This window comes from Pungitius pungitius, chromosome 14 (assembly GCF_949316345.1).
Source record: "Pungitius pungitius chromosome 14, fPunPun2.1, whole genome shotgun sequence".
Classification (NCBI taxonomy): Eukaryota; Metazoa; Chordata; class Actinopteri; order Perciformes; family Gasterosteidae; genus Pungitius; species Pungitius pungitius.
Window position 1 is genome coordinate 17954350 of NC_084913.1, and position 13587 is coordinate 17967936.

At 42.4% G+C, this 13587-nt stretch overlaps 2 protein-coding genes across 2 annotated transcripts; one reads left to right on the top strand and one right to left on the bottom strand.

Annotated features, from left to right (window-relative positions):
* The first annotated feature begins 895 nt into the window (after positions 1-895).
* On the top strand, positions 896-6385 carry alkbh1 (alkB homolog 1, histone H2A dioxygenase). The gene is made up of 5 exons (XM_037487103.2): positions 896-1426; positions 2879-2987; positions 3446-3608; positions 4582-4672; positions 6029-6385. The coding sequence occupies exons 1-5, from the start codon at positions 1289-1291 to the stop codon at positions 6383-6385; spliced, it is 858 nt and encodes a 285-aa protein (XP_037343000.1). The 5' UTR covers positions 896-1288.
* Positions 6321-10406, bottom strand: ldah (lipid droplet associated hydrolase). The gene is made up of 7 exons (XM_062557257.1): positions 9990-10406; positions 9605-9739; positions 9251-9420; positions 8903-9143; positions 8384-8466; positions 8028-8180; positions 6321-6629 (listed from the first exon to the last, which is right to left on the bottom strand). Exons 1-7 carry the CDS (start codon positions 10108-10110, stop codon positions 6453-6455), a joined length of 1080 nt encoding a protein of 359 aa, XP_062413241.1. The 5' UTR covers positions 10111-10406; the 3' UTR covers positions 6321-6452.
* Positions 10407-13587: the final 3181 nt, after the last annotated feature.

The following is a 13587-nucleotide window of genomic DNA, read 5'->3' on the forward strand; positions in this document are numbered from 1 at the left end:
TGGATCTTGCAAAAAGCCAACTCTTTCAAGAGTTAAGTGAATTAACAATGAGAAAGACTGATATTTGGGAAGCCCTAGAGGACATAAATAAGTTCAGCAATTATTATGGCAGCAAATGGATCTATATCCAGGAGTAGAAATAAGACAAATTAAAAATTTGTACAATGGTTGACAGAAAGGCACTGCCAGGTAGTTAAGAACAGGAATAAAGCATTTAGACAGTTGAAGAGAAACCATAATATCCATTATAAAAAGCCACAGGTAGTCGTGAAAAGAATAGTTCGACAAGCTAAGAGAAATAGCTATAAACACTTGTGTAATAAAATAGGAAGAACTACTCATGTGGGAGAGCTATAGGGAATGATAAGGAGGATGGAACGAGACAGAAGGGAATGGGGTTACCCAGTTTAGACATCGCAAGCGACACAGCAGTCTGCAATAGGGAAAAGGCAGAAATAACAGCCAAGCCATTTGTAGAAATTCATGGTTCAGATAATTTTCCAGAAGAAGAAAAGAGGAGAAGGGAAAGGGTTCTGAGTCAGCACCGAGATGTGTTAGAGAGGAAAGTGGAAACATGGCACACATTTGATGAACATTTTACCTTTGTAAAGATAGTGAGAGCCATAAACAAACCCACATCACCAGGGGAAGATTGGGTATGTTACAATATGCTAAAGCATTTAAGAAAAGGAGCTCAATTGAAGCTGCTAGGACTTTGTAACAGAATTTGTGAGGATCAAAATTGACCAAGCACATGGCAACAGGCAGTTGTGATTCCAAACAGAAAACCCAGCAAGGATCCATCGAACCTCACCAGCTTTGGGCCAATAGCTGTTAAAACACCACCAGTACCGGCCCTGCAGGTGGAAATGGGAGAAATGCAACTGGATTTAAGAAACAGTTGATGGGGAACTCCTGAGCTAACTTACGGGGACACCCTGATTCTCACCCTGCAAAAGATATGTTGGGAGAATGGAAGAAGGAAAACGAGAGCACGGATGAGGAATCATCTGAGTTGATTTGGGGCTGCACAAATGCACATTACAGGGACTACTGAACATGGGAGACAGAGCACAGGTTGGAATGTTGATAGCTTTCTTAAAAACACACAGTGGTATTTCATTGGATGCGATGGGAATTCTATGTATAGAAAAGTTGATTTATTTATTTCTAGGGGGAAGGGTGTTGATCCACCCTCCGGAGCAGAACGTGGCGGTAATGCGCCAACAAGACTAATACCAACTGCCATAAACCTAAAAAAGAAAAAGAAGAAGAAGAAGATTACGTCATGGCTAAAATGGCAGCCTCCATGGTGGAGAGTGGGGAAGACGCTTTTAGAAAAATATTCAAGTTTTATAAGAGAAGAAACCCTCCTCCAGATTTCAGCAATGTCATTGACTTCTCCAGAGGTGTACCGAGTGACCAGGTGAGATATAACTGAGATATGACGTGAGAAATAACGTTCTGTCTAACTCAGCCTTTCAAAAACGAGAAAGCTGCGTGTGAACGCTGGATTCCGGGTAGTGGAAGAAGAAGGGAGTTCCCCGTCTGGGTCTTCTTGAAGTTGCGCTTCCCTCACTTCTGGTTCTGCACCGAAGGAAGCCTCATCAGCGTTTCTCCTGAGTTTACACTTGCAGGGGGGTGATAGTTGGCCAGAGCCAACCGGGGGGCAAACGCAGGGCTCTCCAGTCTCATTTCGGTCTTTAGTCACGCACTCCCGCCGCACATCCAATTTCTCACGCTTAAAAATAAATTATATTTGTTATAATTGTAGGAGAAACACTGCTCGTCAAATCAAATGTTTGGCTCGTCTCGTGCTTCGATAGCCCAAAAGCCCTCTTTCATCAGATGTCATTGTATTGTTTTCTGATAAAAATGAACGTTGAAGTCCGCTTATTGCATTAGTTTTCCAAATTGGTGTCATATTTTGCCTTTGCTTACAGGTTAAGAGGTTATGTTAAATGTCTGCTAGGTTAAGAGTACCGTCCTGACATTTCGCTTTTTAGAAAATGCAAAGTTTTCAATTGAAAAATGTGGCTTTACATTTGCAATATTATTACATGATAATCTTTGATCCGTTAAATATCCTCGCTCATTGGAACGATCCATTTCCCACTGAAGTCGTTTCCGTCCATCCATGTTGAAAGCCGGCGGAGACGGGGAACACCTTGGATCGGTCGTGAGGGTGCTTACTACGTTTGATTACAGGGATTCCTTTAGCACTTCCATTCATCTTGGTTGTTGGTCCCTAGCTAAATTATACACGTTTTGGGAAAAACTAAGGCAGTCAACTGGTTAATTCTTTTGAATAATTTCCTCATATTGGCTTCTATCAGTCAATTGAGTTGTCTGAAATGTAGAATCTGAAACTGAAGTTATATAGCCCTATAAGCCCTAATGAACTACAATCCAGTGAAAGTGAGAAATGGTGCTAAGATATTAATAAATTTGTTTCATATATTGTCCATCTGTGAGTGGCTTTCCAGGCCTTACTATTGCATCAGCTGCCACAAAATGTTTGGTTGTATATTGGAATTTGTTACTAAATTTCAAGCGTACAGGTAAGCCAAGATGGTTGGCGGTAATAGCAGATGCATACGTCAACACAGAAATGTCTTTCTCCGTTATTCTTTTTTTTTTTGATTGTCAATTGATAGTTTACTGGGGGGTCTGCCAATCATGACCAGCCCCTTGCACAAAACGAAGCAGTGTAATATAATGTGACAATATATAAAAACATGCTTTTTTTCTGTAACAATTTAAGAGGTGTTCCCCTGGAAAGCTTGTCCACTGTGATAACATTTGCGGCATATTGTTTGTTTGTCTCTATTTAAGTTGTCAATGATTGAGTATGTATACGTGTCTGCGTGACTGACAGGTAGTCCCGGCTATACTGGACCCAGATGGAGTGAGTGATGGGGAGGCAGCCAGGGTTGGATTACTGCCTGTCAGAGACTGGAGAGCCTTTGGCCTGCAGGGCTACCCAGGTAAACACAGGACAGATGGAGAGACCAGCAGCTAATGGACAAAATATAACCCGCTTTTATACCAAAGGTATTTTCTACACAACAAATACACATGACAAATGAAAGAGAAATTCAAAGTAAGGTGTGATTTTGTTTTACCAAGAGCCACTAGAACCGATTTACTGCTCGTTGGTATGCATTCTTCAGCTCGGTGTCTTTTGGGTTGAGCTCAGACTATGAAGATATCTTGCATGTTGATTATTCTGCTTTAAAGGAACTGTGAGTTTTACTACTCTTTTCTTGTAGTTTTTGTAGTCATGTGTCATCGGTCACATTAGAGCACCTCCTTTCATTCTGGTATACTACTGCACAGCACTGTGTCCCACAGCACTGTGTCCCACGACAGTGCTCCAGGGGGACAAGATGTATGATAATGGGTTTGTTCTCTTTGACCATGTACTGTACTACTTTGTTTTCAGGTTTCATGTTTATCTGCAACCCGTTCCTGCGGGGCTCCAAACCCTTCTGGGTCAGACAGTGTCTGAAGGTCTACCCTCAAAAGCCCAACACCTGCAACCTAGACATGCACATGTCTCCCTCTGACACCGAGGACATTTGGGACAAGAGTGTTCTCAGCCTTACGTAAGACATTTCTGACTGAATCTCTCTTGGTCGAGCAGTTTTCCCTGCGCTTCCACCTACTTGTTTCATTTCTACATATGAAAATCATCATGAATCTAAGAAATATACAGATACATATGCAGATTTTTCAAGATCTAAGTTCTCCTAGTACACCTCGGTTCAGTACTTGTATAGCTATCGGGATCAGTTTATCTAATGCAGCGGATCCCAAACTTTTTTTCTTCCATGTCCGGGTTGGCGCACCCCCAGTTCACACAAAACCTGCAACATTACTTTGTTTTATCTTCATATAAAGACTCATGTTTAAACATGTGCAAATAACCAGAACACGCATGACAATAACAACATCAACACAGGCTCAGTAACAAAAAGCACGGTTATTTTCAGCCGCGTAAAAGAAACATTGCAGCAATAGGCTCTGCCTGTTAAATGACCATGGAGCTATAGCATCATCATAACACAATGGATATATATATATATATATATACATACACACGGACAGACACAGTGTTATTGGACACAGGAATCATGTCCAACTTTTTTGCCTCTTTCTCTCCAATCATACACTCCACCATTTCTTTGGCCGCTGGCAAACACACGTCTTCGGCAATTGTGTGCGGCTATGGAATGCCGTTTTAGTCAAAATTAAATAAATGAACAAATACACGGTAATGCATAATGACACTGCATTTCATAATAAATAAATGAATAAAAACACGGTAATGCATAATGACACTGCATTTCCTAATAAATAAATGAATAAAAACACGGTAATGCATAATGGCACCGTAATGCATAATGACCCAGTATTTCATTTCACGTTCTTATATGCAAATCAGGGGGCGTGGCTATCTATCACATTCAGAATAGACGACATGCAGCACAATGAGCGCTGTGATCTACTGTTGATGACAGGCTAATTTCATCACATTGTTCCAGGTGTTTAGACTTGTACCGTCTTTGATCCCAACAGGTCTTCTCCCTCTGGAAAGACACGAGCAAAGACTCTACTTGAGAAGCTGCGCTGGGTTACTCTGGGATATCATTACAACTGGGATACCAAGGTAATCGTCTCTCTGTGCTTTGTGAGAGAGAATTTGATTCATGAGAAGTTGCAAGTTCAGAATGTGAATATGTTCAGTTTATTATCATATATTACATTTGATCTTGTTTTTACAAAATCAAGTCTTAATCAGCTGTGTGTTTTTATAGGGATGCATGTTTCAATTTAGACACAATCCTCTGTTACAGTGCTTATATTCTACATCAGGAGATGCATGAAGTAGAAATTTGGTCCAGTGGCTGAGCGGTTAGAATGGCGATAATACCCGAGAGCCAGGACTTGTGTTGCATCTCTCTCTCATATTGTCCTCTGTCTGTAATACTTCCTTTCAGAATAGAAGCAAACAATAGACCAAACGGAATAGAAACACAGGCTATTAAAGTCAGCTCTGTGCTGTACTGTATTTTTTATTTGTTACTACACAAATGATGTATTGGCACTGCCATTTCAAAAGCAACGAATGTGACAAAGGCCACTAAGTGAATCTACACCAGTCGTTCTTAAATTGGGGGTTGGCCCATTTTAGTGGGTTGTGGGCAATTCATTTATTTCTATAACTTTATTTTAGGATTGGATGTAAAAGCAGTGACAAAGTTCTGTTTAGCGAGCTGTTTTGGACCCTACTGAATGAATCACAGAGTAGGAGCAATCAACTATCTCAGGTCGTGCCATTCAACGACCACACATGAATCTCTGGCCTCAGGAGATGCATGCATGCATGCATGCATTGATGGAGTCTCGCGCGAGACATTTGCGCACTCCCGAAACGTGAACTTCCTTCTTTGCTTGCGAGGCTAACCTGTGCTCATGCTCAAAGGTGCCTTCTACGTGCTCGCTGCTGTTCTTTGACAGTATGGGGGCGGAGCTTGTCACCATGGTAGATCGCGAGACTGATATTTGCTCGCGGATGTTTGATTTACGCGCGCGCATCAACCTGATTTGCGGCCTCGAATTTTGACAGTGATTTGCCGCCATAGTGTGTGTGTGTATGTGAGACATACATTGCGTGATTTAAATAGAGGGGAAAAAAAGAGTCTGTATATTATATATATATATATATATATATATATATGAGATAGATTTGCGGTCCTCGATTTTGGACATGGCTTATCAGTAAGTTGTGATGGTGGCTCACACCAGTTGAGAACCACTGATCTAGACAATTAAACGTTGGCAATTAGATGGTTGTTTTTATCCTTTGATCTAATTTGTTTTAAAGATTTGGCCAAATGTCTCGTAGTTGTTGCAAATAGGAAAACATTTGTAATAGATGAAAGAAAGAAAAAGGTCCTGGCTGGTTTCAATATCTTTTCCTGTACAAACCTCCAACTTTTTCTTTTTGTTTTGCTATTACCAGACTTACTCTGCCAGCCACTACACTCCTTTTCCAGTTGATCTCCACACGCTGGCCTTTCAAATAACATCGGCATGTGGCTTCCCAGGCTTCAACGCTGAGGCTGGAATCCTCAACTACTACCGCTCTGACTCCTCCCTGGGAATCCACGTGGATGAATCCGAGTTAGATCACAGCCCACCTCTGCTGTCCTTCAGGTTTGGGACGGAAAAGGTCTTCATTATCTACAGAAAATACTACCAACTCCACCAACTCCTGTTTTCTTTTCCAATAGTTTTGGGAATTCCGCTATCTTCCTTTTGGGAGGCACCCGCAGACAGGACCCCCCGACTGCTATGTACATGCACTGTGGGGACGTGATGGTGATGTCGGGACAGAGCCGGCTCTTTTACCATGCTGTTCCACGCATCGTTGCGCCACCCCAGGGTCATCCAGCGTTTGACATGGAAAGCTGCAGGCCGGCCTCCTCACTGCACAACAATTCTGTGGTGGAGCCGCTGTCGGAACAGGACTGGGCCATATGCTCCAGGTACATCCACGGCTCCAGGGTGAATGTGACCGTCAGACAGGTGCTGGGGCCGGGCCAGAGCTTCTCCCTGAAGGACTGATGCAGACCAGACAGAGGGGTACCATGACCGACCAGTGAACAGAGGAGGAGAATCTGTTGAGACGTGACACAGATTAAACTGCTATGAATACAGGACTAAAGAATAAGAATTAGTTGGGGTTTTTTTTTGGTTGATTTAAAAGCAGCTGAACTGAAGAAGTGTGTGGGCCCCGTGCTCTAGAGCCCTGGACTCCAGATGCTGTCTGTGAGCGGGGCAGATGGAGGTTTTTAAATATGTTCAATGCATATGCCTGAAATGATTCATAAATTGTTTGGGTTGAGCAAAATAATGATGGAAAGGCGCAGTATGTAACAGAAGTAGTGATGGAAAAAAAAACCCTTTTTGTTTTTGTGCCTATGAAATAAAAATACAAAGAGTAGCAGTAACAGGAAAAACATACATTTTCACAGTAAAAGTCAAGACAATTGAAAGTTTGAATGCTAGAAATGTTTCTGTGATACAAGCATATATAAGGCTAAAATTAGAGGAAACGTTTATTAATGAATAGAAATAATAATCCGGCGCCAATAAGATTGTCTTGGAAACAGTGGTTGAATACATGCGGATTAATTTTCAGTTACCCATGTGCACGGAAAAACCCATAAATCTGTTCACCGTTGCAATAGTTAATATAGTTTACCGGTAATCAAAGTTGTTTGTGGTGGCAGACTCGTTGCTGTTGGCCCTGACATTTAATGTTTCCACGTATTGAGCGGTTGCTTCAGTGAACAGAGCGTAGACGGTTTAAGGAGACGAAGAGTAAACATGTTCACATCTCTACCAGTAGGTGGCAGAATTAGTGTATTTAAACCGCTGATTAATATTTAGTTGTGTCTTTGTTGATTATCTTGGTTACTGAGACAGATTCATTTCATGCTTATGTTTATTTGATATCAATGGTTAATTTGAAACCATAGTTGTATTCATGTATTTTATGTCATGGAAGCATGTGTAATGTGTTCATTACACAATGAATAATGACAGTTTAAGATTAGAGACGTTTGGGACATTCATTTCGTGACCAAATTGTGTGCTCCAGTCATTCTATCACAGAGAAATAAGAGTTGTAGAAAGTCAAGACAACCCTGTGTTTCACTTATTCTGGATATCAGAATAAGTGAAACTGTTTTATGCTACATGAATCTAATTGTGGACATTTGAAGGTGTGCCTTTGGGGCTCAATGTTTCATCACAGTCAATCAGACTCAATTATCTGATTATGTTTCACAGTAACATTGGCTGGTGAAAATAGAGTAAATGCCATGAATATGAACAGAGTTTGCTATATCAATGAAACACAATTTGTTGACATTTCTTCAGCACTGAGCTCGCATGATAAAGTCCATGTCAGACAGAACTCATGTCCTCACATCCCCACTGATCCACTCAAATACCATTCTGGCAACTTCCTCCCCTGCATCCAGGACGAAGGCGTGGCGATACCCGTCCTGACACAGTCGGAAAGTTCCATGTGGAAAGTCTTGCTTGATGTCATGATAATACTGGACAGGGCACCAGTGGTCTGAAGCTCCATAGTAAAATAATAGCTGGGAATACACAAGTAGTTTACAGTTGATGTCTAGATGTAATACACCATAACAGCTAAATAGAACATATCACAAATGCTCTGTTAACTGATCATTGGAACCATCTTGTTGCCTCATTTGGATGGATATTTAATTTTATAACTTAATCCAATTTAGTAAAAACACATCTCACAGTGTGATTATATGTTAAGGCCTTTCCCTACCTTTTCAACGTTTTTCTCTATAGTGCTGTTGTCTCTTCCCATGACTGTCCTCATTTCCTGGCCCCCCATGTACATGGCGTTAACTACCAAAAGAAACAAATCACACCAGTTTCATCACTTCTTTACATCAGACATTCTAGAATTCGGAAATGACATAAATTAATTAATACATTACATGTCATCAAGAACAGATTGCAAAAAATCAAAAGCACATTATTAATCCGTTTTTAAACTTGGTCAAATGAAATAACCCCCACATCTGATGTGTGAGCTGTCCATCATTTGCAGAACCTGCCTGGAGGTCCGTCCTAAGACAATAAGCAACATTCTGTAAAGATTCCTTAAAGATATGGAGCAGTGCACAATCCACCACTGGTACGCAGTCATACAGACGACTGAGAGGTTGCTTTTCAGTTGTCTGTTCGTTTGCATTCCTAAAAATAATCATATAGCTATCACTGTAACAACCTAAAAAAATAAATACTAGATCTGTGAAGTAAAGACCAAATAAGAGCCAACCTGCAGAGTCTCCACTGAGAAGGCCAACAGTAGGTTGGACTACAGTGGGATCCAGGGACCGGATGCTGCTAAACACCAGTTTAATCAGGCCTTCTTGGAGTCCCTCGGGCAGGAGAGAGAGCAGGAAGAGAGGCAGGTAGGCCAGATAACGCATGTGACACAGCACAGGGGTCATGACCTTCCCCTGAGGAGTCTCAGCCATGCGCTCGATGGTGGGAAACAGCATGATGGCTTTGATGATCTGCATAAAAGAAGTGAATCTGACAGAGTGCTCTGTGTAAGAACTTTACAGCCACATGTGTTGACCCCTGTGTCTTCTAATGAGCCATCCTGGCAATAGCAACTTACCTTGAGTTTAGGATTTCTCTTCATGATGTCCAGAATGATGTAGCAGCCGATGGAGTGTCCTACCAACACCAGGCTGGTTTCTCTAGGAACATGTCTCCTGAGGAAGGCCAGCTTGTGTTCAATCTGCCCGTTCAGACCAAACACGTCATGCTTTATCGCTGAGAAGTTATCTAGAGGAGAAAAGGTGTCAGAATCCTTCAAAGCTTTCTAGACTTAATCAATGTAACTTAATCCCATAAAACACTAAAGCTGAATATTCCTAGTTCAAGTTGTATCATTCAAATGCTCTCTCTACCAGTGAACTTATACTCTTTTGGGAACCCTAAAAATAAACATTGTGAGAATATTCCAAACCTTCCACCATGTCCATTGAGTCTGGTGGCACGCAGTGGCCCGCGTGGCTTACAGCCCACACTGGGTGGCAGCAGCCAAACATGGTGTAAAGAGTCTGCATGAAGGTTCTATAGAAGCCCACTACACCAGGGTTACCTGTGTGGAACACAGCATCACATCAAAACTGTCATTCATTATCAACTGCCTATTACATACATTTCTCAAACCAGTACTCCTGTGGAATGTCCCATTATTTAGTCTGCGGTAACGTTCATTATTTGGTTGTTTAGGTAAGATCCATCAAAGCACAGTATTCATCCATACAAACAGGGTCAAACATTGCCTGATAATGAATGCGTAAATGAATGATTTTTTTGGACATTTTGTACTATTTACTTAACGTTACCTGGAATGATGAGGAAAAGCACCTTGTGTCCAGAGTGTAACTGACTGGAACCAAACTTGAGAACCTCAGTGATGGCTCCGCCACAGTAGCTGAAGTCTGTCTGTGGCACCATGTTGTTCATCTCGTTTGCTTTGAGGAAGGAGGGGACAATGTGAACACAAATTCACCACTTTACTTCATAGGTTATATTTCGACCCCCGTTGAGCACGTTCAAGCTCATAGTTCATAGTTCATAACGTTACGCAATATGGTGCATAACGGGAGCTGATAACCCGCAAGGTCCAAAGGTTCAAAAGCAAGTCGTGCATGTTATACGCAGTTTAGATAATTCAACGGAATGCTAGTTACATGCTAACGCTACTGCTCTTCTACCGACGCAGTAGGTGCTTCCTCAGCTCGCTGAGGCACTTCCTGTTGCCAGTCGTGGTGGCTGCCTTAACTTTGCGACAGCTGCCTCGACTTTGCGGCAGTGGTGTGTCTCGACTGTTGTCGCTTTTGATTCATAATTTTACAATATGTGACTATACAATACGATCCTCAAAGAGTACGAATGTTGTTAGTTGTAATTGGTGTAGTAGGAAAAATTCTATAATAATATAATGGCTACCCGTTTTTGTTCAACTAATTTAAGCTATTGCAGTTAATACTTCAGTTTTGCACTTTTTGCCTTATAAATATAAAATAAACAACTTCTTGAAGCACGCTGAAGGATGCAAATTGTAAATATTGATGAGTTGCGTTGTAATTTTTAGAATAATAAGAACCCATAAAACCTTTTTAATATAGATAGATATGTTTGTACTACATATACAGTAACAATAGATCCACTTCCTATTGAATAAGAAAGTGTGTCCAAACTTTCGACTGTTTTTTCTGTTTTGTATGTCGACAGGGGTACAGGACAGTAGTTTAGGGGAGGCAGTAGGAACCGCCTGATCTCATGGAGCATGGTCTACACTCACCTAAAGGATTTTTAGGAACACCGGTTCGATTTCTCATTAATGCAATTATCTAATCAACCAATCACATGGCAGTTGCTTCAATGCATTTAGGGGTGTGGTCCTGGTCAAGACAATCTCCTGAACTCCAAACTGAATGTCAGAATGGGAAAGAAAGGTGATTTAAGCAATTTTGAGCGTGGTATGGTTGTTGGTGCCAGACAGGCCGGTCTGAGTATTTCACAATCTGCTCAGTTACTCGGATTTTCACGCACAACAATTTCTTGTAAGTGTGGATGTGTGACAAAATGGTGTGGTGCGTGTATGCATGAAGAGAATAATTCAACACAACTCAAAACGCATGGAGAATACTGCCGGAGCGAAGGCCGGGGCTGCCTCCTCTCGAGTCCCCCCCTCCAACTGGCAGGAGCCTGGCATATATAGACCTCAGGAGAGACACCGGGCCCAGGTGCTCTCCATTAGCCATCAGGACAATGCCCCACCCAGGCTCACCTGTAGGGAGACAGTTAGGTAGGCACCATCCACACACACTCATTATGTGTGTGGGGCATCACACCCCCCCCCTTAAAGTCGTGGTCTCACTACGAACCACAGTTCCCCACTCAATACTAACAAAAATACCGGAGTGATCACTTCTATTAACATAAAATTAAAAAATAACCAATTAAGTGCACATCCATGTTAACATTACCTCATACTAAGTTTTAACTAAATCTTAAAATACTTTTAGACGTTCCTAGAAGTTTAACCCTCAGAGTGTAACCACTCTTAGCCCTGCACCACCTGGACTCTCCTCCCCCCTTGACAGCTGGATCCTGATGTTTCAGCTAGCAATAAGGCTGTCAGGAGAAGAACAGGCCAGGGGCCACACCGCCAGTCTCTACAAAAAACAAACAAACAAACAAAAGAACATCAGAGATTAGATAGGGCTCTAAACAGGAGCACGAGACAATGCATCTGCCACCACATTATCCCTCCCTTTAATGTGCCTGATATCCAGAGCAAAGGACTGCAGAAGCAAAGACCACCTAATAAGCCTTTGGTTCGGACACTTAAGTGAATTGAGAAATGTAAGTGGGTTGTGATCTGTATAAACTATAACTGGTACCCCAGACCCAACATACACACTAAAATGCCCCAAAGCCCACACCAGTGCCAATGCTTCCTTCTCAATCACAGAATAATTAAGCTGATGCTTATTAAACTTTTTGGAAAAAAAACAGACCGGCCTGTCCACCCCTCCACCGTCAGCCTGCAACAGTACTGCACCTGCTCCAAAGTGACTCGCATCAACCTGCAGCTTGAACTGTCGATCCATGCGAGGAGCTGCCAACACTGGAGCAGAACACAACAAGATCTTAGCATTTTGGAACGCTTGCTGACAGCGGGAGGACCAGACAAACTTGACCTTGTCCTTTAGAAGATCAGTAAGAGGACAGACAACAGACGAAAAGTTTTTGCAGAAACTTATAGTATAGTATAGTATAGTATCCAATTAACCCCAAGAAGCGCATAAGTTCCCTCTTAGTAGTAGGAGGAGGGTAAGACTCCACAGCAGCGACCTTTGCCTGTACCGGCCGAACCTCACCCTGACCGACCACATGGCCAAGGTATGTGACTGTTGCACGAGCAAATTCACATTTTGCCAGATTCACTGTCAACCGCGCTTCAGCCAACCGCTGAAAGAGAGCGCGCACACGAGCAATGTGACACTCCCAGGTGTCACTGAAAACTACACAATCATCCAAATAAACGGCCACGCCCTCCAGGTCACCCACGACCCTATTCATGAGGCGTTGAAATGTTGCCGGTGCATTTCTCAACCCAAATGGCATAACTTTATACGAATAAAGACCAGATGGAATGATAAATGATGCAATCTCACGAGCTCTCTTTGAAAGCGGGACTTGCCAATATCCTTTCAACAAATCAAACTTGCTGACAAATCTGGCCGACCCAACCTGATCAATACAATCATCCATTCTAGGCAAATTTTTGGGAGGGTCGGGCGCCTTAAAATTGTCATGAAGCAGTGCAAGCGGCCCACGAACTAAATGACCAAAGACCAACTGATTTGGACTAAACCTGGTACTCTCCTGCACTACTTCACGAGCAGCCAGCATTAACCATGGCAAGCCATCCCCCCCAATCTTTTCCCAACTCTGTACAATATGCCCGCAGCAATGATTTCAAGGTCTGGTGAAACCTCTCTAGCGCCCCCTGACTTTGAGCATGATACGCCGAGGACTTAGCATGTCTTACCCGGAGTTGTTTCAAAATCTGGGCAAACATGTGAGAAGTGAAATTTGAACCCCTGTCGCTCTGGAGAACCCGCGGAATGCCAAATATGGAGATAAACTGTGACAGAGCTTTAACCACAGCTCTAGTTGTAATGGAACGCAACGGATAGGCAGAAGGATACCTAGTCGCCTGGCACATCACAGTTAGCAGATACTTAGCACCAGACGCCGATGGAGGAAGAGGACCAACACAATCAATTATGATATGTTCAAATGGCTGTCCGATAGCAGGTATGGGGTGTAATGGGGCAGGCTTAATCGCTTGATTTGGTTTACCCGTCATTTGACAGATGTGACACGTTTTAATATATGCTGCAACATCCCGTCTTAGCCTAGGCC

What these genes read in the sequence shown, in the direction of transcription:
- alkbh1 (XM_037487103.2), top strand. Translation starts at nt 1,289, where the DNA reads ATGGCTAAAATGGCAGCCTCCATGGTGGAGAGTGGGGAAGACGCTTTT. An exon ending in GAGGTGTACCGAGTGACCAG is followed by an intron (nt 1,427 to 2,878) that starts GTGAGATATAAC and finishes CGTGACTGACAG; the next exon opens with GTAGTCCCGGCTATACTGGA. An exon ending in ATTACAACTGGGATACCAAG is followed by an intron (nt 4,673 to 6,028) that starts GTAATCGTCTCT and finishes TGCTATTACCAG; the next exon opens with ACTTACTCTGCCAGCCACTA.
- ldah (XM_062557257.1), bottom strand. Translation starts at nt 10,110, where the DNA reads ATGAACAACATGGTGCCACAGACAGACTTCAGCTACTGTGGCGGAGCC. An exon ending in CTCAATGGACATGGTGGAAG is followed by an intron (nt 9,421 to 9,604) that starts GTTTGGAATATT and finishes TTTCTCCTCTAG; the next exon opens with ATAACTTCTCAGCGATAAAG. An exon ending in AGAGAAATCCTAAACTCAAG is followed by an intron (nt 9,144 to 9,250) that starts GTAAGTTGCTAT and finishes TCTTTTATGCAG; the next exon opens with ATCATCAAAGCCATCATGCT.